This window comes from Paramormyrops kingsleyae, chromosome 3 (assembly GCF_048594095.1).
Source record: "Paramormyrops kingsleyae isolate MSU_618 chromosome 3, PKINGS_0.4, whole genome shotgun sequence".
NCBI lineage: Eukaryota > Metazoa > Chordata > Actinopteri > Osteoglossiformes > Mormyridae > Paramormyrops > Paramormyrops kingsleyae.
The window spans coordinates 3,946,606-3,972,588 of NC_132799.1; the positions used below are offsets into that span (position 1 = coordinate 3,946,606).

At 46.7% G+C, this 25,983-nt stretch overlaps 3 protein-coding genes across 16 annotated transcripts in view; 1 reads left to right on the plus strand and 2 right to left on the minus strand.

Moving 5' to 3' along the window:
* Positions 1-18,701, minus strand: part of LOC111852306 (CSC1-like protein 2) — a 33,254-nt gene extending 14,553 nt beyond the window's left edge. Inside the window, exons 1-8 of one of the 12 annotated variants that reach the window (XM_023828074.2) lie at positions 18,429-18,701; positions 8,794-8,883; positions 6,012-6,232; positions 3,606-3,685; positions 2,416-2,448; positions 2,021-2,086; positions 1,025-1,109; positions 225-262 (exon numbers count right to left, since the gene is read on the minus strand). In XM_023828074.2, coding sequence (XP_023683842.2) covers positions 225-262; positions 1,025-1,109; positions 2,021-2,086; positions 2,416-2,448; positions 3,606-3,685; positions 6,012-6,232; positions 8,794-8,827 — 557 coding nt within the window. In that variant the 5' untranslated portion in view covers positions 8,828-8,883; positions 18,429-18,701. Of the gene's footprint in view, positions 1-224; positions 263-1,024; positions 1,110-2,020; positions 2,087-2,415; positions 2,449-3,605; positions 3,686-6,011; positions 6,233-7,934; positions 8,063-8,763; positions 8,884-9,254; positions 9,330-16,371; positions 16,506-18,127; positions 18,290-18,428 lie in introns of those variants that run through there. The other 11 variants (XM_023828070.2, XM_023828073.2, XM_023828072.2 and 8 more) reach the window with 11 other exon arrangements.
* Positions 16,617-20,615, plus strand: mrpl14 (mitochondrial ribosomal protein L14). Of its 3 annotated transcripts, none has more exons than XM_023828087.2 (3): positions 16,617-16,884; positions 19,845-19,939; positions 20,149-20,615. In XM_023828087.2, exons 2-3 carry the CDS (start codon positions 19,869-19,871, stop codon positions 20,513-20,515), a joined length of 438 nt encoding a protein of 145 aa, XP_023683855.1. In that variant the 5' UTR covers positions 16,617-16,884; positions 19,845-19,868; the 3' UTR covers positions 20,516-20,615. The 3 variants fall into 3 exon arrangements, with proteins under 3 accessions (XP_023683855.1, XP_023683856.1, XP_023683854.1); XM_023828088.2 differs by having other exon boundaries at positions 16,617-16,831; XM_023828086.2 differs by lacking the exon at positions 16,617-16,884 and adding an exon at positions 19,475-19,676.
* Positions 20,610-25,944, minus strand: sde2 (SDE2 telomere maintenance homolog (S. pombe)). The gene is made up of 7 exons (XM_023828089.2): positions 24,981-25,944; positions 24,491-24,608; positions 24,094-24,205; positions 23,802-23,971; positions 22,538-22,643; positions 21,634-22,231; positions 20,610-21,044 (listed from the first exon to the last, which is right to left on the minus strand). The coding sequence occupies exons 1-7, from the start codon at positions 25,236-25,238 to the stop codon at positions 20,829-20,831; spliced, it is 1,578 nt and encodes a 525-aa protein (XP_023683857.2). The 5' UTR covers positions 25,239-25,944; the 3' UTR covers positions 20,610-20,828.
* Between the last annotated feature and the right edge of the window lie 39 nt (positions 25,945-25,983).

Sequence of the window (25,983 nt, forward strand, 5' to 3'; positions counted from 1 at the left end):
CATTTGCACTGATCTTTAAGGGCACTTTGGGTGAAACCTTTAATAGAGACTCAGACTGGCCAATATGCTCCATCAAGGCAACAGGTTTCAGTCAAGTCTCTGTCCAGCATTCGCACCACGGCCAAGTCTCTGTCCAGCATTCGCACCACGGCCAAGTCTCTGTCCAGCATTCGCACCACGGCCAAGTCTCTGTCCAGCATTCGCACCACGGCCAGGCTACTCACTTTATGCGGAATATGGCCGTCAGCCAGGCACAGAAACCCTATGGCAGGAAAAATAGTGTGTTAAATACTAACAAGACCACAGGCTGGTTAAGAAGCACAACTGAACTTCCTTTTAGGTTTAGGTCACCATGAGCAACCAGATAACATCTGAAAAGAAAATTGTCAAACTGAAGATCACAGACTGACTGAAATTCACCCCCTCCCAGCCCCAGGAGATGAACATGTCAGCTTGCTAAGCTGCGTCATCTGACTTTGTCACAGTACGCCCCCTAAATATAAAGCCCGCCGTCTACTACATTCCTAAATCCTGTGACTTTAAAAATGTCATCCAGTCATTAGCTGCTTGAGCGCACAGCGGCAGCATGTCATGGGGGTGGTCTATGAGGCAGCTGGAGAGACTGGGGTGTCATAACTGCCGAGCGAGGGGCCAGCCATTGTCTGGAGACTCCGTGGTGTGTGAAATAACCATAGAACACCTATCTGGCATCTTTTGAATGCTTGTGTAACATCAGGAGGCCTGCCTTTCCCTCTACAATCAAAATATACACCTGCTGTCCCAGAACGGCTACCTAACAGCACAATAAACACAGACCTCAGCAGCAAACAGGCATGGTGATTACCACAGCAACGATATTGCAATTTGCAATGAAATACATGCATCATACAATGGTTTTGGGAACAATGGGAAATAAGGCTTGTCATTCAGCATAGCTGGTCTAATAGAACTACATGTGGGCAGCATTATAATTAATAAACATTGCCGGGCAGGGAAGCAGAGGAGGTAGGAAGGATAAACTTACATTATCTCTCAGGTCGTAGTCGACGGAGCTCGAGACTGATGTCAATCGCTCATAGCGGTCGGGTGTCTCAAGTACGGAGGCCACACTGAGGGTGAAGAGAGGGAGGAGGTCAAGGAGGCCATTTCTGAGGTCATGAAGCTCCTGGCTAGGCACTGTGTGGGATGTGCAGGGTGCCACGTTCTTGCTGCAGAATTGAAGTTTGACTAGACGCCACTTAAATTGTCTGAGAAACTTCGATTCTGGGCAAGAACACAGAGGTCTGAGAGAATGGGAGTAAAAATTGTCTTCAACATATGCCTAATAACCATTAATATACCCACAAACATTTTCCCCCCAATAAAATATTTAAATAGTGATTTTCTACTGCAGCACACTGTAACCCACACAGATCCATTTTGGGCAGCTCAGAAACGGAGCAGATCGATGTACGAATGAGTCGAGGGTCAACATCTCACGGTGCAATCAGACTTGACGAGCGGGGGGCAGGAGAGGCATCTGCCCCCCGCCGTCCACAGACAGATTTTAGAAGAGTCTGTTAGTCCTTAGACACGCCCCTGAAGGCCCAATCAGACACCACAGACCCATCACCCATCACCAGAACCAGAGCCATAGCTAGTGTGCAGTTTGGCTGAACACCAATCACAGCGGTCTGGTGGATGTTACTCTGCAACTAACAACTACCTATACAGTCCACTTGACAAGAGTAACAGAAGTGTCCACTTGTGCATCTAACGGCCAATCCAAGAATGCTTTGCGACACTGAATATGAGAAATGTAGTGACTGGATTATATATTAAAAGGGAAGAAATGCCACAATCAATGGACAACGCCACCCAGAGCTCCCTGGGGTTAAAGACAACATCTGTAAGAGGCAGAGAAGCATTGTGGGATAGCGACAGAGCTCCAAACCGTGAGAAGGCCATGGGAGAGCTCAGGGTAGGTGGTCCATGTTCACACAACCAAGGGGGATGGGGTGGTCAGCTAGATGCCCTTTACCTGTCCACAGGGGCATCCTGGCCCTGGGAGTCATTTGGCTGGCCCGCAGAGTCATGAGAGCACATGCTTCCAAGAGAATTAATGAATTAATTAAAAACCGACACCGTGGGGAAAACTCCAGGACAGAAAGTTCACATTCAGTAGGCTTAAAATCCTCGCTCTCTGAGCACTGTGATTGATCAGCGGCAGGAGGAAGCTGAAGAAGGAAGAGCAAGAGAGCACGTGAGCGAGAGAAAAAGGAGAAAGAGAAAGAGAGCGAGAGAGAGAGGCTCCAACAGTCCACACAGCTAGTCTGGAGGAGAAGGAAGTGTTAAAGGCACACAAGGAGCAGCGCCAGGAAAGACAGCAGACGTTTGCACGTAAAGACAAAAAAAAAAACAAAAGAAAAAACATACTATTCCCGTTCTTCCAGGCCATTGTTCCGCAGCCTTCAGAGGAAAACAAAATAAGAGGGGAAATTAGTTTCACATCAGGACTAAAGACACATTTCAGACAAAGAGTGTCAGACCTCCTTGTTAACAAAGCCATACAGGGGACGCCGATCATTTTGCAGAAAAATGTTGAAACTGATTCAAGGTTAGTCCTGGGGGGCAATGGCTACTGCACATCTGTGAACTCGCTGATCTCTCTCCCCCCCCCCCCCCCCTAAGTGTGCGCCTTAGAGAACAAAGGTCAGTTTGTTTTTGTTTTCCACACAACTCCAGCAACAGATTAGGGCAACAACTGGCCCCCCCGAGCATCAGGCTTTAATAGTCACTGCACATACAAAAATGGTTAGTGATTTACTCATTTATAGGTTTGGAGGGGGGACCGATCATTGTCTCGATTCCTGCACTGGGGCCATTGTTAATTTCAAGGCAGTCAAAGTTCCCGTTTGATTGACAGATCCCTGGAGTTGCTGCGGGACCCAAGCTTTACATTCTGCGTTTCTATTGGTCCTCGGGCTGCCAGCACATCATGTGCCACCTGTCAGTCATCCAATGAGGCGAAAGGGGGCCGAGCATGTTGAAGCTAAAGGATGCTAACAGCGGCGCTATGGCAGGGGACTGTTAGCCAGGGCTTAGTGACAAATCAAAGGAGCATTTAGACCGACTGCGAGTTGGAGCCCCCAAGCCGCTGTCACCACCAGGGGGCAGTAGTCCATTCTATACTGTCAACGTGCCTATAAAAGTGCTCACAGCATTTGGAAGCCTTGGTACGTCAGTAAGAGTGCAGCCATCTCCCCGGATTCCTGGAAGCCTTAAAGTGCAGCTACATTTATATCACTGGCTGGAACCATAGAGGCTCTGGGAGGGGGGCACGTTTGGCAAGGATCTCAGCTAGTGTATGGCAGGAAATGAATGTGGCTCCTCTCCGCCGCACCAGAGGAACTGGGGGGGGGGGGGGGGGTTATGATGAAATAAATGAGTTCTTATCATATTTAAAACTAACAGGACACTCTGACAAATGGGTTCGATGGGCTGCCCACTCAGGGAGTGCAGGGACAGCTGGGTGCTAGCATGTAGCCGCTTAGCGCGCACCCTCTCACAGTGCCATCCACTTCCTTATTCCCCAGCCCCGACTGACTGGTCTCGCGCAGCATTACCTGTCGGCGTCGGTGACCAGCGCCAGTCGGCCGTAGTCCCAAGCCACCTTCCTCAGGATGGAGAACACGAATAGCAGGCCCTGGGGGGGGGTCACCAACCGAAAAGTGTCAGAGGGGGAGACACTACCCAGCCTGCCGTGAATCTCGGCCGCTCCGTGAAAAGTAAATCTCGTTAGTCACGGGCAGCGGAGCAGAATCGAGCCTAAAGATCAACGGGTTAATGACGGTTGACTAAGAGGAACTTTCACTGTTCTAGACTAACTAACAAACTAAAGCTGAAGCACAGGAGTCAGCGAGGACATCAACATTCACTGTCAGAAGACCCCCAGCCCATTGCCCAACAGGAGCCCAAATTTATACATTATCTGCTGCAGCAATTTCCAGATCTGAAGATTGAAAATCAGCAAAGCAACACATATCTCTACATCTCCGTTCACTGAGGACGATGGTGCTCCCTGAATACACATTGGTGATAAGACCCCAGACATTCCCACAGGTGTTTCTTGATTGGACAGGAAACCTCACTGCCTGGGTAAAAGGTCAGACTTTAAGGCGGCCCCCCCACCAATCCCACAAGCTCCAAGCTCACACCCCTCGTCTACAAGGGAGGACCTGGCTTGTGGGAGAAGGGAGAGATGCTCGTTTTTTTTCGTAAGAACGTGCAGATCTTCTCCAAACAGACCATGAGAAACCAGCATTGCGCAGCAGTGAAACTCAGGGCTTAAGTCAGGCTTAAAAAAATCCCCTAGCCTTCTAATTTTGAGCCTAAGGTAAGAAACCCTACAAGTTAAACAGGTTTCAGCCTGGATTTCAATCGGCACGTGTTTCACAGCAGCCAAGCTGACAGGACGCCAGAACGATAATGTAAACAAAGACTAGCAAGGGGCCAGAAAAACTATCGGGACAAAAAGACCCGAACTGTATGTATCACTGCCAGGGCTGTGGAGTCGGAGTCGGAGTCGAGGAGTCGGAGTCGGAGACAATTTTGGGTACCTGGAGTCTGAGTCGGCAAAAAGTTAACTGACTCCGACTCCGACTCCTACTAAATTTAAATGGGAATTAAAAAAGTAAGTTGAAATGTCCCAATTCACAAACAGTCATAATGAACTACTTCTTTGCTGTAAGAATAAAGCCCAATGCATGCAGTGCATAATGTTACCACAAAACGAACATGTCAAGTAACCATGAAGCATGCTTTTCATTGACTGTATGCGTCACTATATGGGATGTAATGCACAGGTAAGGTGCGGAACCGCTTTCCATTGTGTCGTGTTCCACTGTTACAGGGAACTGTGAACCTAGCCTAAAGCCCCCCATACATTTACAGATGCACTGCCGATTTTTCGGCCGTTCAACGAGTCATCACGCGTCAAACGCCTGAAAAATCATCTGGTGTGTTCTCAGCTCCGTCGGCTCCCCTTCGCTATGCGCTACCCTTGAAACCTTGTTTTCATTGCGTTTGTCTTTAATCTGGCATTATAGTAGAGTGTTGGCTTCCTAGCCAGTAGTTCTGTGGTGAAATGACATGTATGTTGCCTTCCTTTCCTTCAATGGATGTAGAAAATACATTAGCATAGTATATACATACAGAGGAGTCGGGGAGTCAGAGTCGGGGAGTCAGAGTCGGGGAGTCAGAGTCGGGGAGTCAGAGTCGGGGAGTCAGAGTCGGGGAGTCAGAGTCGGGGAGTCAGAGTCGGGGAGTCAGAGTCGGGGAGTCAGAGTCGGAAGATTTAGAAACTGAGGAGTCGGAGTCGGAGTCGGAGCATTTATCTACCGACTCCACAGCCCTGATCACTGCCCAAGACACCTTTATCAGCCTACAAAAGTGTGCGTGTGTGTTTAAAAAAAAATCCTGTCAAAGTGCACAAAGGCACGATTTCATCACCTTGGCAACAAAACAATCCTCTCCCAGGTTGGCACGGGCTTCACAAGCACACAGTCACGAGACTAACAGGTAAATGCTCAAATATCACTAGCAGGATGCAGACGTGCACACGTGACCATGGAGTCACCACTTGTGTGCCTAAGTAGCTGTTTTTTTGGGTGCCGTTTTTTTTTTGTTGCCAGTTTTAAACAGACATACGACTGTTTTCTGATTTGCGGCCGCCCCCGATCTTACTTAAATCACGGCACCTGGCTGTGCACCACACCCTAAGAACCAGAGATGTTTGGGTTGTCTGGCCAAGACACCATTTTATTGGTTACCAAAGCCTCCCTCCCCCATTTAATCCATGGGACCTTACAATTGTAACCATGTTTACAGCTGGATTTTATTAAAAGGCATTAAGGTTGAGAGCAAAATGCAGATAAAATTAAAAAGGTACAAATCTACTAATCACCACGCCACATATCCAGTATATCCATATATCCTGCCCCCCTGCAGATTATACGGGTCAGCTGACTCACCAGGAAGCACATGAAGTCGAGGGCGAGCACTGTGGGCACACCCCCAAAGGGCAGGCCCTGCAGCACCGTGCTGCGGATGCGCGCGCCGAAGCAGTAGTCCATGGAGCCATTGTTGGAACAGCCTGAGCCGGTGCAGGGCTTCTCTGACGTGGCCACACCCCTGGCCACGCCCACCACCAGAAATGCCACGCCCAACATTCTCACTGCTGCATACTTCACACCTGCATGAAAGAGGGGGAAGGGCTTAGAGCACAGAAGGCAGACACGGCCCCGGTCCAGCGATGACAAAAAAAATATATGTGTTACAATGCCTGGTTTACATGCCACCCAACTGAAAATTGGTACTAAATAAGGAACAAAAATAAATAAATACAAGGTGCTTGTACATCCTCTCCAGAAGAACACTGCCCATAACCATTAACCATTTTACAATAACTGGGTTACAGAGCACACTGCTATTTGCCCTCTTGAAAGCCCCAGCTGGGGCATCTTTACAAGGCTCCATGTCCAAAGGTCCCTGCCCTTTCTGCCCTGCCCTCACGTGCGTGTAGGCGCACTGGGTACCAGCAGCTCCCAACTTCCCGGGTCGCTTCCTGGACCAGGAGCCTTTGGTCTCATTACATAAGACACTTCCGCACACCAAGACCAAAGCCGAAATTTCCACAGCAAATTTTCCCCTGATTTATTACCAGCTTAAAAAGCGGCTTTAATGCAGCTGCGCTTTAGAAAAGGTCAACAGACAAAATAAGAAGCCACTGGATTCTCTGCCCTTTAAATCTGCAGAACAACCTCAAGCTGAGACTTAATTTCCTGGGGAGAATCAATGAAGCTGAAACATGCCCTTCATGCTAATCTTAACATCATTAACCCATATGGCTCATTAAAATGTCCGAGGCCTGAATGACTAGACAGATCACGTCACCGCTCGTCCTTATTGGAGAAGACGTACATACAGTCAGTTTGGCTTCCTTAAATGATGGAAACATGAAAGAAAGCACAGAAGTGTTCTCCTCTGGTATAGAAGCACCAAAGGGGTTGGAATCTCATATATGGAGGAGAAATGAGTTATAGTTCCAGGGTGTTACTGAAGATGGGCCCAGGTCAAGGCAGAACATTCAACAAAAGCCAGCTCCGAACATGGGTGGTTCCGAACAGGAAAGGGAGCAAAGTTCAAAGGAGTGTTGACTAAGCCTGTAGCACAAAACTGACCTGCCAGTACAAACACTGAGGGAATCCATCGGCCCGGTCCTGCGAATCAATGGCAGACCAGAGAAATGGACGTAACAGAAAATATGAGGCCCACGGGGATAAGATACACCGAAAAGAACAGTTCATCCACACTGCACAGTGCCACAAATTGTAAAAGAAAGTCTTTCAGACGTCGCAGGTAACCAAAGTTCTCATGTCTAACTACAACCAGTGCGAGTGTAACTAGCAAGAGGCGTAATAAGACTGACAGTGTGATTTAAAAGTGTCAGAACTTAATTAATGGGAGAGAGGGAAAACCGGTGAACGAGTATGGGAGTGACAACCGTTCTGTCCCAAGAGGGAACTAGAGTCTCATCTACCAAAAGGACGAAGGAGGGGAGGGACCAAAGGTATCATTCGGTGACATTATTTTTAATACATTTAACCATGTAAAGTGAGATTTAATTACTTATTTTCCTGAAAGTATGATCAAACCAGTTTGTGAGTTAACGCCAAAGATGATGATCAGCTGTTAAAACCCAAACGCTTCAGTCCAGAAGGAGACATGGAATGAGACAAACCTACAAGTTTAATTACTTCAAGGTCAACCAAACCACATACGCGTTAGACAAATGGTTGGTTCAGCTCAGGTGCGTCCCGCAGCGCTGCGTAATTTGCCGTCCCTGGTAAACACCCAGTCAGTGACGCCGTTTGACTCCTCACACAGATACTTACCAACACAGCTGCAGGCCATGTAATCCTGAACAGGGACAGACTTGCCCACACAGCGTCACACTGACACACGCAGGCGCAGTCACAAGACAGCTGGGGCTGCTCTGTCGAAAGCACGGGTGGGGCCCAGCCTGGGGTGGGGGTGGGGGTGGGGGGGTTAATTCCAGGACGATCCCAGATACAAACAGCTCCGTCCTTTTTACCCGTGACCTGCTTGCATGACTCCCTTCTCCAACCTTGCCGAGAGCCCAGGCCCCACAAAGTCGAGGTTCCCCCCCCCAATCCACCCGACCTCCAACTGCCACAAAAGCAGTGGGAGCAGGTATCAAAGCCTACGTTACCTGATGCTAATGACCGGCAGCCCGCCCACTCAAGACCTCAAATCAAAGATGTTACGGACTCCACACTCCCCACCCCCCCTCTGTCCAGCGAGTAACCCCCATCCCCCGAAACGTAGAGAGCAGTGTCCCATCATGCTTCACTTTTTAGTTGAGCATTCTATACTCCCACCCCATCCCACCCCCTAATAGCCAAAGCCACAGTGGTAACACCTGCCCCCCCCCCCCCCACAGCCCCCCATCAACACAGAAAAGGCTACAGCGGCCTATCAAATTAAATAAGAGGCAGATCTAGCTGTGTATCTATGTTCACATTTAGCATGCATGCAGGAGTTTCCTTAGTTACAGGGCTTTCATTTCCATAATAAATCCCCCCCCCCCCACAAACATAGCGAATGAGGAACTTTGCTGGCAGCAAGCCAACACCACCACAAATATGCATGCAAATAAGGACTGAATTCTTAAAACAGAACGCAGGGCACGGGTCAGCTTACAGCGCACACTGGTAAACAAGCCGCAGGTACCGTAGTGGTGCAGAATCCGCAGTTTCGTCACCATGGAGGACCCGTCTGTCTCCTGAACCCGTGCAACAGCAGGCAAGCAGAACAGACGATCTGGGGGAAGTGAGGTAACCGTTAATTATAGGAGGACCACCTCCTGCGGACACAACAACCCTAATCCACCCAGCTGCACCCCCAACAACTGGGGGAGCAGGAAACTTGTGTGCTTTCCAAACACTATTTTTACGCAGATGGTTAAACAGCTGTCCGTTTGACCCAGTTTCACATTCGGGGCACTGTGTCTCCTGGCTTCAGACACGTCGCCTCGTATGCAGCTCAGCCATCATACATGAACTTTCTCTGAACCAACAGACCACTAAGCGACTCCTAGCCTGATCTTCACCTCATTCGCCAATAATAGTATCCAACACTATTCTCTGAGCTCACAGCCACGTTAAAGGTGGCGATTTAGATGTGCCACCCACCAAAGTTCACTCCACCTGCCTGGCAGGGTCCGAAACGAAGCTTTTAACCAAGACTCTCCCTGTTTACACTGCAACACCGGAGTCAGGGTGTCTCAGGCATCAGGCAATGATCTGCAAGATGATTAATGTGGTTAGAAACAGATTTGAGTCTAAGGTTGCCGTGTTCGGTCTGGCACCCAACAGACCCAATGGGATAAGTTACCGGAGGAGCTCACAGGCGGCCGGCCCGGAGCTCACAGGCGGCCGGCCCGGAGCTCACAGGCGGCCGGCCCGGAGCTCACAGACAGGGCTGGTTTCCAAGGCTGCCATCCTCGCCATCTCCATACAGCAGTGGTTTACCAGGCGGCCAGACAGGCTCTCTCTCTCTCAGCCACTTCCGTCACACATCCCACGTCTCCCCACCGCTTCCTGCCCCTTTCGGGGTTAAACACCTCCCAAGGTCTATCTTGTGGACAGCCCAAATCAAATTACGACCCCCCCCGTCCTGTTTCCCCGCCTGCTCGCCCATCCGCTGAGGGCCCGGGGGAGGACCACAAAAGAAAGAGGCTTTTATATTCCCCCATCGGAGGCTGACATCACCCGAGCCGGGACACGGCTGTGAAGGAACAATGTGCTGTCCCAGCCGAGAGGAGCCCGGGCCACATTTTAAAACTGCCAGCGTGAGGACAGGCATAATAATCAAACAGCACGGCACATGATGCACATGGAAACAAGCATAATGAATCAACTGGACAGGGAACCAAGAATTCAACCTAACCAAAGATGTGAAGAAATTTAATAATGTGCAAATAATTCCTTATTTAACCATTCTGTACACCACATTCTACTTTTCATACATCATTTATAAATTTCATTTTGAAATGCCTTAAGTATTTGTATTTAGTGTCTTGTCATTTTACTTGACAATAAAAGCATACAATAAAGGCATTCAATTGTATTCAAGAAAAAATGGTCACTTTAAGAAAAAAAGAACAAGACCCAAAGTGCAAATGTGCGGGAATGTTGTTAAATCGAGAATTTAAGTGTTGTAATCATTGATGAATTTAACATCTGCATTTGACATAGTGAATAGTCTTTAGTCCATAAAAGAAAAAGGCAAAACAAACACTGATTTCATACAGGCAGGGCGAACACACACCACTGCCCTGTAAATGACATGCACGTGTTTCAGGGTGTACTTCACTGTGTACATGCAATCCAGCTTCGCTTTTAGAAAAACACGCTTGGGCGGATGTGCATGGGCTCGCACGGCAGAAAACGCGCCGCAGGCTAGACTGCGCAGGCGGGACCTGGCTGGTCTGGAGAACAGCAGGGGAACCCAGGCACTGCCCTGTAAAGTTCACCTTGCTCCGCCGAGGGCAGTGGGGGTGAATCAGCACTATTTGCAGGGGACTGAATCAGAGCAGTATCCCCCCCCCCCCCCCCCCCGCCCCTGCCTGATTCGTACGTCTGCTCACATCTTAATGCACATGAGCCAGAAGCACCACAGCAAGCACTACAGAGGAGAACACGGAAAAATAAACAAAAATAGGACTCGGAAAATTCTTCGCTGCTGCCACTTCCCAGAGCCAGGTTGCCATGGTGCCGGGATCCGACGGGCTTTCACCAAAACAAAAGCAAACAACGGCTGAGGTGTAACGAGAGAGCGGAACAAGGGGTAGTTTAATTAGATTTGAGCGCTGGTGCCTCTCGCACAGGAAGGAGAGGAGAGGCTGCAGCCAACTCGGGCTTCGGGGCTGAGGCCAGCGCGCGCCACGGCGATGCAGACCCACGCATGGGATCCATCCAATCAGCAGCCCTGCCCAAAGGTCTGCGATACATTGTGTATGCTCAGCAAACATCTGCCCACTTATCCGAAGCTGTCCTAACCCACATCCCAGTAAAACATTAGCGCTGATAGGAGTTAACTGCTCCCTCAAATATTAGCCAGTCCACCGATTAATTCCACTACCAGCAGTGACATGACACAGACCCTAACCTAGGCAGCCACCTTCATGGGGCTCAGGAACACGGGGAAAATGTCACTGGGGCTCCTGTTGCCACTTGCCGAGACGGCCGAGCTCCCAGTGAAACCAGTCAGAACAGGCCTGTCACGTGGTTCACGCCGTCTGATGGCCAAAAAAGATTCTCCGAGTGAGTTTGGGAAAAAGTAAAAGCCGAAGTCGGAGATCATTGTCTTTATATCACAGCTATATTTCCCGGCCAAAAAAAAAAAAAAAAAAAAAACCTCAGGCATCCCTTTAAGGCCCCATTCCTAGTTGGGGCAGTAGGGTTTCCACTTTCCGGATTGTTACACCAAGACGCAGCGTGGGAGTACGGCACAGACATCGAGCCCACTGAACGCTAGCACTCAACAAGTGGACTTCAAAGAAAAGTTTAGAAAAGGTACTGTGATGGGTCCCTAATTCAGATACGCCGACATGCATAGACAAGGACAAATCACTAGCATCTTACGTGCATCCAGCCCAACCTCGTGGGCACGAGTCTAGCTTCCAGATGCCACGAGCCGGGCAACAGCGGGACCATCTGCTGGCGGCTTGGCATCGCCCACCGGCGTCTCATACACATCTGGCGTCTCATAACCACAGACAATTATCTGCTGCTTCTCCCACAGGTACGGAGAGAGCAGACGCACAGTATTACAACCTGTCACATGTAAACAGACGTCGGCAAAGCTGACCTCAAAGCAGGCCCAGTGTTGTCAGATAACAGTCCATTGGGACTGCAGGATCACTCACTGGGAGGAAAATATTTAAAGTACAGAGATCGACAGAGTGCCGGAACAAGCCAGCCGGGTGAAGCCAAACATAAGCTACTCATGTTCCTCGAGGAACCCAGATCCCCGTTTAAATAGCTTGTATGTGTCTTGCTGCAGGTTTCACACCTGGGCAGTCGAAGCCATGGGATCAGAAAAAGGAGAACGACGTTCCGTCCTTTGACCACCTCGGTATCGATCCATACGGATCTCAGTCTAACTTAGATAAAGCCTGTTCGCCAACCTGGACACAATGCTGACCCGGGCAGAATTCTCTGAATTCGCAAGGACTAAGGCATTCGCCAGTATGTCGACAGAAGGCATTCCTTTCAAAATCAGCCAGTTAACACACCTTCCCCCAGAGGAGAGAAAAGTAATTCTCTGTGGAGGAGAAATACTCCTCAAATATCCATTACCTTGATTTACAACACTGAGATCAGAAATCTGAAAAATCAGGCACACAAGGAACTGCACGAAAAACAAATATTCCTGCTGTTGCCCACACAAAAAAAAGCAGATGACAGCCACTAACCCTTCTAAAGCTGCTATCAGAAGGCAAGACTGACACTTTTGCCGTACTCAGCAAACGATGAGCTTAGAGCTTGCGTAACTGACCCCCCCGTCGCAGAGCTACAAGCCCTCGCCCATCCAAATTGCCTGCCAAGCTTTAGAACTTCCTCAACATCGAGCACATTTTCCACCCAAGAGGACATTAGCATAGCGGCTAAAGACGGGCGTTCCGGAAGTTCGGCCCTCCTGCGCCGCCATTGGCTCTCGGGACAGAAGACGGAGAGCCAGCACCCATTCCGCTCCCTCTGCTGCGCCGGACACCCCTTCATTTATCCTGTTGCAGTTAACTGTGTTAACTAATGCGATGCAGAACCGTGGCCAACTAATTCATTCGAGCAGTGAACTGAGGCCAGTAAATGGCCGTTTCTGAAGAAAAAAAAACAAAAAGGGACCTAAACACTATGCTAACCGTTTTAAACTGCTTTCACTGAAAAGGCCCCCAGCCCACACCCGCCACCCACTGTCACACCTTCATTTGAATAATCAGTGATTCATGCCGTTTTTTTGTACTGATCTTTTCCATTTTTGCATCTTTGAAAAATATTAGCCGAGCCTATAATAAAGCTGATGGATCTTCCTCAGGCAGTGTGGCACACTGGCATGGCGGCACACTGGCATGGCGGCACACTGGCATGGAGGCACACTGGCATGGCGGCACACTGGCATGGCGGCACACTGGCATGGCGGCACACTGGCATGGAGGCACACTGGCATGGAGGCACACTGGCATGGCGGCACACTGGCATGGCGGCACACTGGCATGGCGGCACACTGGTCAGCACTGCTGCCTCACGCCTCATAGTCTGAGTCTCTGCCATGGCTCCATGTGTGTGGAGTTTGCATTTTCTTCCCCGTGCCGTCATGGGGTTTTATCCGGTTCCCCCCCCCCAAAAAAGTCCAAAAACATGTTGAGGTTAACTGGAGGGGCCAAACTGTCAATGGTGTGTGAGTCCTCTGCCAAGCGTTGGCACCCTGCCATAGGTTGTGCCCTGCCTTGCCCCCACAACCTCTGGGACAGGCACAAGTGGGTACAGAAAATGGACAGATCTTCCTTAAGAACATCAGTTTAATTAAATCACCCTGAAGACTGATTTTTACCATGTTAAATCTTGCAAAAAGCTTTTAACTTAAATGAATACAATTTAAATAATCAGTACACCACACTGTACTGAAACAGCAATTATTGGAGTGGCAAGTCCAAGATAAATAAATACTTGAGATAAAGGAGAACGTGGCAGCATTCCTGATTGCCAATACAGACTCCACCTTGCAGGAGGTGAAGCGCCAGGGACACGGATTTGATGATGATTAACTTCCTCGCACATCAGAACTGCACCCTGCCATGTGGACGGTCTGGTGGGAGATGAAGGTTCCGGTGTATCGCCGCGGCGACGCCCCCAGCATCAAGTACATCAGGAGCGACCAGCACGGAATGTAGCAGATGTCAAATTCTGCTAATGAGATGGGGGGGGGGGGGGGGGGACAGCTACTCTCTCTCTCCGACTGGCAGAGGACAGACGCTCACGAAAGTCAACATGGAGAAGCGAGAGCCATATCTGGACTGGGAAAATCCCCATTGTGTAAAATTACAAAATGACACTGAAGGCCCACAGAACCAGTGACAGCTTCCTTAACTATAAAAACCAGTTGCAATCCTTTGTTGATTTAACAACCAGGAAGCTCAAAGGACGGAGAGTAACAGTCTATTCTAGCCAGACTGACACATTCTTCCACTTAACCAAACATTTCCGACACGTGGCAGAGCCGCTAATTACAGGTCACCTGAAAGCAATGACCCCCACAGAATGAAAATGTAATTACTAACGATCTGCTGTCACTGTCGACCCTGTTAAACACCTTTCCGACCTGCCGAGCCAGCAAGTGGGCCCAGGTGTGAAAGATAAGACACTTGGCCATTATCCAGACAGACCCTCAGTTTCCTCAAGCTGCGTCATGTGACTCACGTGGGGCCTCATCCTATGGGCTCTTGGCCGAGTCGCACTGCAAAGGAGCCTTACTCAGCAGAAGTTCAATGCAACATCAGACCTAAATGCTATAAAACCCCAACTCTGGCCTTTTTGTAACATCTACATCACCAGATCTAAGCCGAACCAAGCGGCTTATTGATGGGTAACGTGACCTGAGCCGTAACAGGATAATACAGCAAAATTATTACAAAATATGATATACATACATACACACACAGACACACGTTTGCAGGGTATAACAGTCAGGGCTTCCCCTTCCACATTTCTAGTTGTTTAATCAAGGTGCACTCCCAAAACACACAGACGCCAAAAGTGACGCCACATTTCAAACTTTCCTTAAAGGAACCCCCACTGAATTCTCCGACCACCAGATTCAAAATGTTACTCAGCTTGACATTCCCACTTTGATTATTATTCCAAACACCTAAACTGCATATTAACACACATTTGTTAGTTTTTCCCATTAAACAGATGACAGAGAACAATTTGTGGCTTGGAAACAGGAGAAATTTAAACACCTGGGATATTAACTATATCATTATGTATCTTTTTTTAAAGTAATATTATAGAATTGTAGAAATAGAAAAAACAGCCCCATAATTGTCGTGAATTTTAAAAAGATGAACAAGAAGTGGAAAGCAAAGTTTTTTCAGATCAGCCTGCTTTCGCGGACATTTTAAAGATCATAATGGCCGATTCATATAAAGGCTGCTCACCTGAAACCGGTGTCATTCAGGACACTAATAAAGACCAACAGACCGTTCCGGCTGACAGACTGATGGAATTAACCCGATAAGATCGTTTTGGCCAACAGGGTATCAATTTTTCAGGAAGCATAGTGAATAAAAAAAGACACACTGGGACGTTTCCAAAAGAGAAAGGGGATTTAAGTAATTTTTAAGGTAACTCCCATTTGTAAGACCCTAATTTAGCACGCCAAAGTAACGGACAGTAACTGTCACTAGCACAAACTGTCATGTTGACACTGTAGCAGGAGATGACTACAGTCTTTCTTGTACAGCTTGCAAATACTAATGACAGGTTCACCCCATGATCAACATGCAAGCAAAAATGACGGTGCTTTCCAGAGCCATTCTATCGAGGGGGTGCTGACTCAGGGGGTAACCAACACTACACGTGGGATACCTCCTGGTCGTCTGATGATTCAGTGACCTCATCCAAAGTGCATCCTGCCTCACGTACCGAACTTCCCGGAACAGACCCCACATTGCCGTGACCATTAGCTGGCATTGAGAGTTTTGGAAATCGAATGCATGGCTGAACAGATGGATTACATCTCCTAATTAGACTTCAGTTTCCAAAACTGTTTTGAGCAAGTGATTCTAGGTAGGCAGGGTCTCCCAAGGGGAAAGGAACGCCACAATATATCATGGTGCCAAGAACCTATAGAAGGGCAGCAGATCTACAAAGGCACTAACCCACAGTGTACAAGAACAAAACCACTGTACTGTGGTCCAAATACCAAACTGAAGGAATCAAGCAAGAACAAAGAATGTCCAACATATACAGAAGACACCTGCCAATAGGACACGTTCCTTTTCTTACCATTATAGGGATGCATTACCTTGCTTATACCCCAGAGAACGAGTTTAAATGTGTCTTTTGCTGTTTGTAAGCAAAGGCAAAAGATATCCCTCACGAGAAATGTTAACACGGAGCATGCCAATACACGGTAAGAATAAAGCAAACCATGTCGCAAAGAAATATTCCCAGAAGTGTAAAACCACTGGCAGCACGACACGGAAAGCCTTTAAAAACTTAAGTGTACAAATACTCAACTCACGTGAACCGCGGAGCAGCGGGCAAACGGGATTTTGATGCAAGAAGAGTCAGTTTTGGCAAATCAAATATTCATGAGATTTCAGCCATTGCGGTAAAACAAGCAATCTACAATACCCGCTATCTGCACACCTAGAGAAAAGAGTAATTCCCTAATGAGCTGCAGCACACACATCATGCTGCGTGCTTAGTCATAATGCGTCAATAAAAGTATTAAACCCTTAAAACACCCTTTACTGAGAGAGGACTTGTGGCCAGCAGGGACCCCACCCTCCCCGGCCGCCAGCTTGTGTATTTTTTCCAAGCAGTATCTGTAGATTACCGAACGATGACAAGCAACAAGCTGGCGGCTTATACTCAGAAAAGCGAGAAAAGGCGAGAAAAAAAAAACTTTCAGATGAATCGATCAGCAGCCAGCACATCTGCCTGCACCACAGCCGCTATGATGCGACAGACGCCGCCCGGTATGCAATCGGTTTATGTTCCATATAACCTAGAATAAACACACGATATTAAGGTAAGGTGTCGCCTTTTCCCTTAGTCTAAGCATTCAGAGTGTCACATGTAGGCCTACTTTACGAGTTGTGACTCGCCTAAGCGCAATCAGATGTGCTGACACTTTTAGAAAACACAGAAAACATTAGAAATAAATGTATGCTATTTAAAGTCGCTTTAAAATGACTACAACTATACAAATCATATGGCCGACATTTACATGCTAAGGAAGGGCAGTAGCCTATAATTTGCACATATTTTTAGCGTTTAGGACATTTTGCAAAGAAAATCCATACACGCCATATTTTCCATAAACATAAGATAATGCTATTTTGGCCACTTAATCAACCTGAAAACATCAAGCCCTTACCTGCTCGTAATGTTCAAGTTCAAACAAGAGGATTAACACTAATCTGGCCATTGTGGATTATCTAAGACCTCTGTCACATAGAAAACGGTACCCACTCCTTTCTCGTCATATGGTATTGTACCGATTTAAGTAAAAGTTAGCAGACGAGTGTAAAAATGAACAAATGCGGCTCAGATCTCTAGCCAGCCTCCTCTACTGTTGTCTTGCATTTGGGCCTATTTGCCGGTCAAGTAAAGTCAGAAATGTCACACTGCAGTTTCTCCATCACCATTGTATTGCCAGGTGTGTTATTTCTGTCGAAGCGAACAAGGTGTCTACGGGAAATGCAGTCCGAAATAAGAAATCCGTGGGTGTCGAATGCTGCTCATTGCCAGCTGTGCTTTGCCCTGAAACAAAATACGCCGTATAACCCCGTCCAAGAAAACAGCCGGATCATAAAGTCTAGTATTTAAAAATCAGGAACATCTGAGAGATCATCTGAAAATACGTTCTGCTCAACCATAGGAAATATACCGTGTACTTCAGAAATACTCGCATTATATTATATTACCAGCAATCTACTGAAACTGTAAATACGGGATCAAACAACATAAGAGCCTAAACGGCGTGCATATAGCGATGGGCACAGACGGCTGTCCTGGGTGCTTATGTTGAATTCCACTTGCCTATATGCAAGAGACTCTACCACGACACGTATTGAAAGGGCTCAAAATAACGCAAACAGGGTGAACCAGGCAAGATGACCAAATATCCGTACAACATCGGACACAAATTAACATTAAATAGGCCAACATTATCCAACCATGTAGTGCGCTATGGACGGAGCCCGGTTAAGCCCAGAGTAAACAGCAGCTACATTGTATCACAGCGAGATCTCAGTATGTTTATTGCTTACCCGCACTGTGAGTCTACCGACTACTCACACCCATGGTTAGTTGGTAATGTAGTTGCTTATCGGGGTGAATTGTTTGGTTAACCGACAATTTAAAGTCGCGAAGTGACCATCCGCTCCGCTCGTGTAAACCGTCTAGTTCGTGTTCGTCTAGTTTTTAAAATGACGTAAATCGCTGGGGAAAAATAACCAGTGTTTAGTTTTATCCGCCCGGGACGCGTTGCGACAACAATGCTGTCTTACACTTGCTTGATTCATTTCGCATTAAATAAGCTACCAGACAGGTTTAAAGCACAAACCTTACCTGTAAAGAGTGGGAGTCTTTGGGAATCCTTTCCCCGTATCTACAGGCGTTTGGGTAAATTATCCAGTAATATGAATAATCTTTGTCGATCCGTCGCTATGTCTGTAATGTTTACAGAAATATTTTTTTTCTTCTGCATTACCACGGGAAAAGGAACACATTCATTCCCATAAACTAGCTGAAATACGCACACCGGCAGGTCTGTCTAAAATTCTAGCGCACAAGCTATCAGGTGGAGTTTGAAGAGGGACGTCCTATAAGGAAAAGGCGTACGTCACCTCTCAATCTCTGTGTGTGTGTGTGTGTATGCGTGTGTTTGTGTGTGTTTCCCCACAATCCACAATGAGATAAAAAACCTGTAAATATGAACTTTGTTCGGACATTTTTTTAGTGACCACAAGGATAACCTCAGTTTTATATAAAAAAAAATGTCAGAAGTTTTGTATTTTGTCTGGATACTTATGGATGAGATTAGGGCTGGGTAGGGGTTAAAGTTGTCATTGTTGGGATTAGGCTTATGCCCACAGAAATGAATGGAAAATCCCCATAAAGATGTCAGTATGTATTGTGTATTTGGTTTCAGAGATTTAATAATGGATTTTTTTCTAACAGAAATATATAAGAAGTGTAAATAATAAATAGTAAAATATAAACTGCTCCATGTTTAGGTTTTTGAGTTTTAATTTATATGTTAATTGAAAAAATGCTTGCGTTTTGTTTTAATACACACTCTCAAATATAGTGAAAAATAGATATTCAAAATTGTATCCATCGTTATCGTGGTACAGGGAGCTGCCGTTAAGGGACTTTTATTTTGAATTTATATGTTGTAACAAAATATTTGTTTGCAGTTACGTAGTTTTTGTAATTTGGATCATGGTTCGTGCTCATTACACGTTATAAAAAATCATATATGTTGAACCATATTTTGGAATCCAGATAAATACAATGCAATATCGGACCGTAGGAGCGTTATCTAACTAATCACGTGGGCCCTTGGGCGCTTTCTGATGACGTCATTAAGGCGTACAATTTTACTTTAAATATTTATTCGTAAAATATTATACGTGTGTACATTATAACGAAGAAATATTGTTACCTTGATTATTATGATAAGTATTCATTTAAAAAAAACAAAAAAACAACACATATCTAGTCTCGTACTTATGACGTATAAAGGTCATTGACATGGAGCGCTCGTGAGAAGGACCATACTGCCGATTCATCTAAGAAAAAAAAAAGTCTAACGTGAGTTTCTAAATAATAACATCCCGCATTTTATAGTTTAAATAATATTTGAACCATATCATGGCACGAAGGATCATTTGTATATTATGGAGCGATAGAGAAGTGTTGTGATACTAACCAGCGAATCTATCTTCCAGCAGATTACAATCATGTATTTTTGTATTACAGGTTCCCCATTCACCCGAAACCCAAATGGCTCTGTTAACAAGACTCGGACTCGGCGTCTCCGAGTCATTAAGAGTGATGCCCCGCAAGGCCTTTAGGTAGCAGTAATATTTTTATGCTTCGCGTTTGTGTCGTCCTATAGACGTAACAGAACTTAAGTGTCGTAATGTGATATTCCATTCAAAGTGGAATAACCCAAGTGATTGCATATACACATAATTAAGACATTAAAAGTACACTAATGTATTACTTAAAATTGTTTTGTTTGTGACCATGCCTAAAATTGCGTTTGCCATTTTCTCTTAAGCGTATCTGCAGCTGCATCTGCCATCTACAAAATGACCCGGGTGCGCGTCGTGGACAACAGCTCGCTGGGAAACACCCCGTATCACCGCGCGCCGCGCGTCATTCATGTCTACAACAAATCCGGCGTCGGCAAAGTGGGAACCAAGGTGCTGCTCGCCATCAAAGGACAGAAGAAGAAAGCGCTTGTAGTGGGACACAAAATGCCAGGAGAGCGCATGACGCCACGGTTCGATTCCAACAACGTTGTTCTGATTGAGGAAAACGGAAACCCAACCGGGACACGGATCAAGGTGCCGCTGCCGTCACACCTGCGGAGGATGGACGGGGAGTATTCCAAAGTGCTCGCCATTGCGCTCAAATTCGTATAGCATCGAGACTGCAATTAAAACTTCAATATATTCAGAAACGTTCTCCACATAATCACCTGAAAATTTTGCTTTTTCAAATAAAATGAAGCGTTAACACTGATCATTAACCTTTATTGGTAATTCGAAGTTGGGATGCATGTAAAATACTGAGAAATTGAATACACAGGTACAAATATACAGTATGATACAAAAAAATCCTCCAGACATCAAAGAGTGGCCATAGCACACAACTGCTAACTTTGATATCAATTCTGTATTCAGGCTTTATTTCATGTAAAATAATACACTGTAAGCGGCCCAGTGTGCTGCAGGCTTATTTTTTCTTGCCCTTACTGGGCTTAGCCAAGAGGGCGGGGCTAATCTGGTCTCTGGGGACGCCTCTGACGGAGAACAGCCTGGCCGCCCTCTCCTGGAGGGTCCCTCCACATTTCACCCCGAGCGCCGTGAGCTCGGCCTTCAGCTGCTCCATTCCCAACACTTCCAGCTCCTCCGCGCTGCCGAAAGCCAGGACATCGACAGGTCCGACCACCTGCGCAGACGAGGAAATGCATGGATGTTTGTCTTGCCATTTTTACTTCTGCTAGCCTGCAGTTATTAGTTAGAATATGGAGGAATATTAGGAACTAGAAAGCGCCTGGTCTGAGCAGTGGGGAGTATGAACTGGCCCTCAGTTTCCTCCTAGGCTAAATCAGGCACTGCCTGCAACTGCACCATAATCTGACCAACTGCGTTTCCAAGTCTCCTTCCCTGGTTCTCCAGTTTTGAGTTAGCAGCTCGGATATCAAACATCCACACTGATAATCAGCTGTCTGATTTTGTCCTCAGGGATGCAACATAACTGGTATGTATTCACCATATTCAAAGCGATACATGTGACAATTTCTTTTAGCAGTTAATTTGTACTACTTTTGCGGTATAAAGGTTAAGATGCATTTTAAGTTCATGTCATAGCAGAGCAAATACACGAGTACCCATCTACGCTGTTGTGACCATTTGCCACACATATCGCTTTATATGATGAGCGTCCTTAGGTATCAAATATGTGGATCCCTGGTCAATTTAAGTATAAAATGCTTTAAACAACCATCGCATGTCTTCAGCAGCCGTTAGACACTCACAGCAAGCTCAGGGCTTCCATTCTGGGGTGGTGGCAAGATCGCGCTCTCGGGGGCCGCCACCGCCGCGCTCTCGGGGGCCGCCACCGCCGCGCTCTCGGGGGCCGCCACCGCCGCGCTCTCGGGGGCCGCCACCGCCGCGCTCTCGGGGGCCGCCACCGCCGCGCTCTCGGGGGCCGCCACCGCCGCGCTCTCGGGGGCCGCCACCGCCGCGCTCTCCGGGGCCACCGCCGCGCTCTCGGGGGCCGCCGCGCTCTCGGGGGCCGCCACCGTGGCGCTCTCTGTGGTCCCCACAGCTGCATTCTCTGGCTCCTTTGTTGACACTACAGTGGGAATGATGGGATCTTCGTCTGTCTCGGGCAGCTCAGCCTGGAGAGGAGAGCCTGGTTCCTCCTCGTGTGTTTCGGGTGGGGTGCCCTGTGGGGACTCCTGCCCTGGGCTGGAACTGGAACTGGCCTCCTGGCTCTGCTCCACAGTACTCATTTTAGGGCAACTCGCTCCTCTCAAAGTAGTGCCAGGCGAAGCGGAAGGAGAAGAGTCTTCCTCACTAGATTCACTGTCATCAGAGCTCACCATCTCCTCCAAATCACCTACTCCAGACCTGGGGAAAGGAAAAAAAAAAAAAGTTGACCAAAGTGTACTTCACAGATTTGATTAAGATTTAAAAAAAAAAAAAAAAAAAAAAGAACTTCTACATCTTTCCATTGACCTTACATACAATAAACAGAAGTTTCTAATATATAGAGATTTTACGTCTGATGACTTTTCAGCTACAAAGCAGGTCCAGAAATGCACCTGTTCATATACATGATAAATTTTAAGGTGTCAAATGTCTGTATTTGTCTAGTTTTCTAGACTTCAACTCTGGCATTCTACTGCCATTTCAGATGGTAGTCTTGCCCATTACCAAAAGCATTTCCTCTTCTTGGGTATCTGGTCTTGACTTGTGGGGAGTCTCTTCCTGCTGGGTCCCTCGTCTGCTCTGACAGTCCCACTGGATGAAGCCTGCATACCTTTATCAGATTCATATACATGACATTAGCGCACAGGTTTACCTGCAATGTTGAATCATAAAAAAATTACTAACTCAAGAATGACAATTTGTACAAAATTAAGAGTAAGCACATGCCACCCAAGAATAAGACCACACAGCTTTCTGACATGTGCAGTGAATACTGTAATAATCAACAGACTAGTGGTGTGTTCGATTATCTCTCAGAAGTCGGAAATTCCGAGGTGCGTGACACCACATCCAAGCAATCTCGGAACAAACATGGCTGCCTCCACGAACATGCTGTCCTTGTGTGTTGTTGCTTTATATTTTAGATTTGGAGCGAGATTCTTTTTTTCCGAGACAAACACTCAAGGAACACAAACTAGTCAAACCACATTAGAAGCTTTATAATGTTTTAGTAGATCCATAGCGATATTTTTTTCGAGAGGCAAACAAACTACCAACTAACAAAAAACACTAACAAGTCTGGTAAAAATCTGATATTGCATGCTAGGATACTGTTTACGGTCATGATATAATATTCTCTAAATTGACCAAGTGCAATTACATTTATAACTATTAATATTTAACAAAATAAACATTTTAAAATATTTATAAAATAGAATTACTGTTGACTGTAAGCCACCATGTTGGAATGACGACATGGGAATCTCGTACAACAAAATTCTCATCAACATCGGAAAGGAGGCGTGTTTCCGACAGGAAGTGACATTTCAACACATTTTCATGATGTTTTTATCCGACTTCCGACTCGGAGAGAGAGATAATCGAACGCAGGGCAACAGTCAACTAAGCAAAAATGAAGGTGTTGCCCCAAGTCATCAGTCTGACGTCCCCTACGGGACATGGTTGCTAATAGTATCCTACATGCTCACGAGAGTTTTACTTACACAAAAATGTTCTGAGACCAAAACGAAAAATGCCTGGTTCAGAGAGAGAGAGAGAAAAAAAAAAAAACAGGTTGTAGAGGAGGTGGGTCCATGCAACTAGATGAGACAGGACCAACCAATCAGATGTCTTGGTCCTGTATCCTCCTCCTGTACAACCTGATTTTTTTATTCCTATAAACCAGTCATTTTTCAATCTGGCCATTTTTATGCAAGTCAAACTCCCGTGAGCATCTTGCACTGCACCCTGCACATGCCGCAGTCCCTGCCTTTCAGGACAGAGTCCTCCAGGCGCTCTGCCAGGTCATGGCACTGCTGCTCGTAGTTGGGGTCAGTGAAGTGGTGTTTTGGCTCGGCCAGCTTGCGCTGTAATCGTTCCAGCCGCCTCTGCTCCTTCTCCGCCTCGCGTTCCGCCTGCTTCTTCAGCCAATCAGCCATTCTACCAACACACACAGGCACGCATGATATTCCTCAGCTCGCCCAACGCTGCCACAATGCATGCGGCAAAGGGCATGATGCGTTTCCTTCTGTGACTCGCACGAGCTAAAACTTGTGGCTCACTCTTTTTCGTGGTTGACATCACGGAGACGCCGGCCGCTCAAGTCTCGACATGCCTCGCGGTTGGTCGTCTTCTCGATCTGAGCTCCAAGAGCCCTGAGCATGGACCCAAAGCCTATCAGAAAGCATTAATGTTACTGTTGTACTCAGGTCATGTTTACCTCATGCACTGCGCACACACAGGTTTAATCCAACAAACCTCAACAGGATATAGATGTTTTGGCTAGACTGCATTACGCTTAAGGTACCAAGACATTCAATTATACATTAAAATCACTGATAGTCTATTAATTTGTTTGCCCTACGGGTCCCTGGCAAGATATTGCTTTTAAGCCATGCACAGATACTAGGGCCTCGTTTTCTTCAGATAGACATGTGCAGCTTATGGCTTAGGACCCACCTCCTTTGCCGCCGCACAGCCGAGGCTCCAGTCTGTAAAATCCTCCGGCTTGTAATCCATCTTTCGCGTCACAGATACGGCCATTGCCCTTGACATAAAACTCGGTAGACGGGATTCCCTGAAGACGAAAACGCACTTTCAATGACTGCTACTTATAGTAACTGCATTTAGGAGTACTTTATAAGTTTAATTAAGGTCTATACATAACCATCGCCACATAACAGTAGGTTCTCATGTAAACTCATTACTGTAAGAAAGCTATTCAATTGACTTATACATAATTTATTCAATCAAGCATTGGGAATATTTTGGGGCGCGAATTTAAAACAGAAAGTGGCTCTCCGATAGCAGAAGCCTCATTTGCGTTACAAAACGGATAGACACTTTAGCTACGAGACACGTAAGCTTGTTGTTTCAATTTAACTAACTATGTCTGTGAACTAACTACCTCCTTCTACATTCCAAACAGAAACATATGAGAAGTACTCACGTTTTCCCTGGAGAAAACATTAATCAAATCCCAAACGGAAGCCCCAAAAGAGAGACTTAAACAATGTGAACGGTGAAACACATCCGTCACAAACACATCCATGTTGCTCAAACGCAATATCCGGTGTCTTTCCGGAAGTTCGAAACCTATAGCGCGTGTCGTCATCGACAAGGGTTTTTCCCACAATCCGTTGAGGGTAGGTGACGCAATTAAAATGGCTGCCATCATGAATGCTGTGCGTTTAGCGAGGAAGGACATGCATATTGTATTCTTAAGAAGGGGGAAGACATTGGGATGGAACCGATTAAGTACCCAAAGCAGCAGCAGCAGCAGCAGCAGCAGCTCTGGAGATCAGTCGGAAACGGAAAATGCTACTGGCTCTGCAGAAAAAACAAAGAGTGGATTTGCGGCCGCATACGAGTTGCATTCCGACATGCAGAAACAAGATCTAGCGACAAGTGGACTCCGGTCGTCGCCTGGTGTCAAAGATGTTAAGTCATTCGCATACTTGCTGAGACACTCTTCTTTGATTCAAATGGGACCAGCCAAGGACAAAGTTGTCGTGGGCAAGATCTTTCACATCGTTCAAGACGACCTGTACATCGATTTTGGGGGCAAATTCCACTGTGTGTGCCAACGGCCGGAAGCAGATGGGGACAAGTACCAGAGGGGTACCAGGGTGCGCCTACGGTTGGTCGACCTGGAGCTCACATCTCGGTTTCTGGGGTCTAACACGGACACAACTCTGCTAGAATCTGACGCTCTTCTACTGGGACTGCTGGATAATAGAGATACCAAGTCTAAAGAGTAGAGAGTTGACGACGCTGTGGGTGTTACGCCTCTGAACCGTTATCGGACTGGAAACTATTCTGTTCATTTAAAAATATGCCTTCGATAATCACTGTGGGAAGATAATGCTGTATTTTATTAACATTTCATGACTGAGTTGAAATAATGTACTTTGGCGTTATGCTCATGGAGTTAAAAACAACTCAAAATCGAC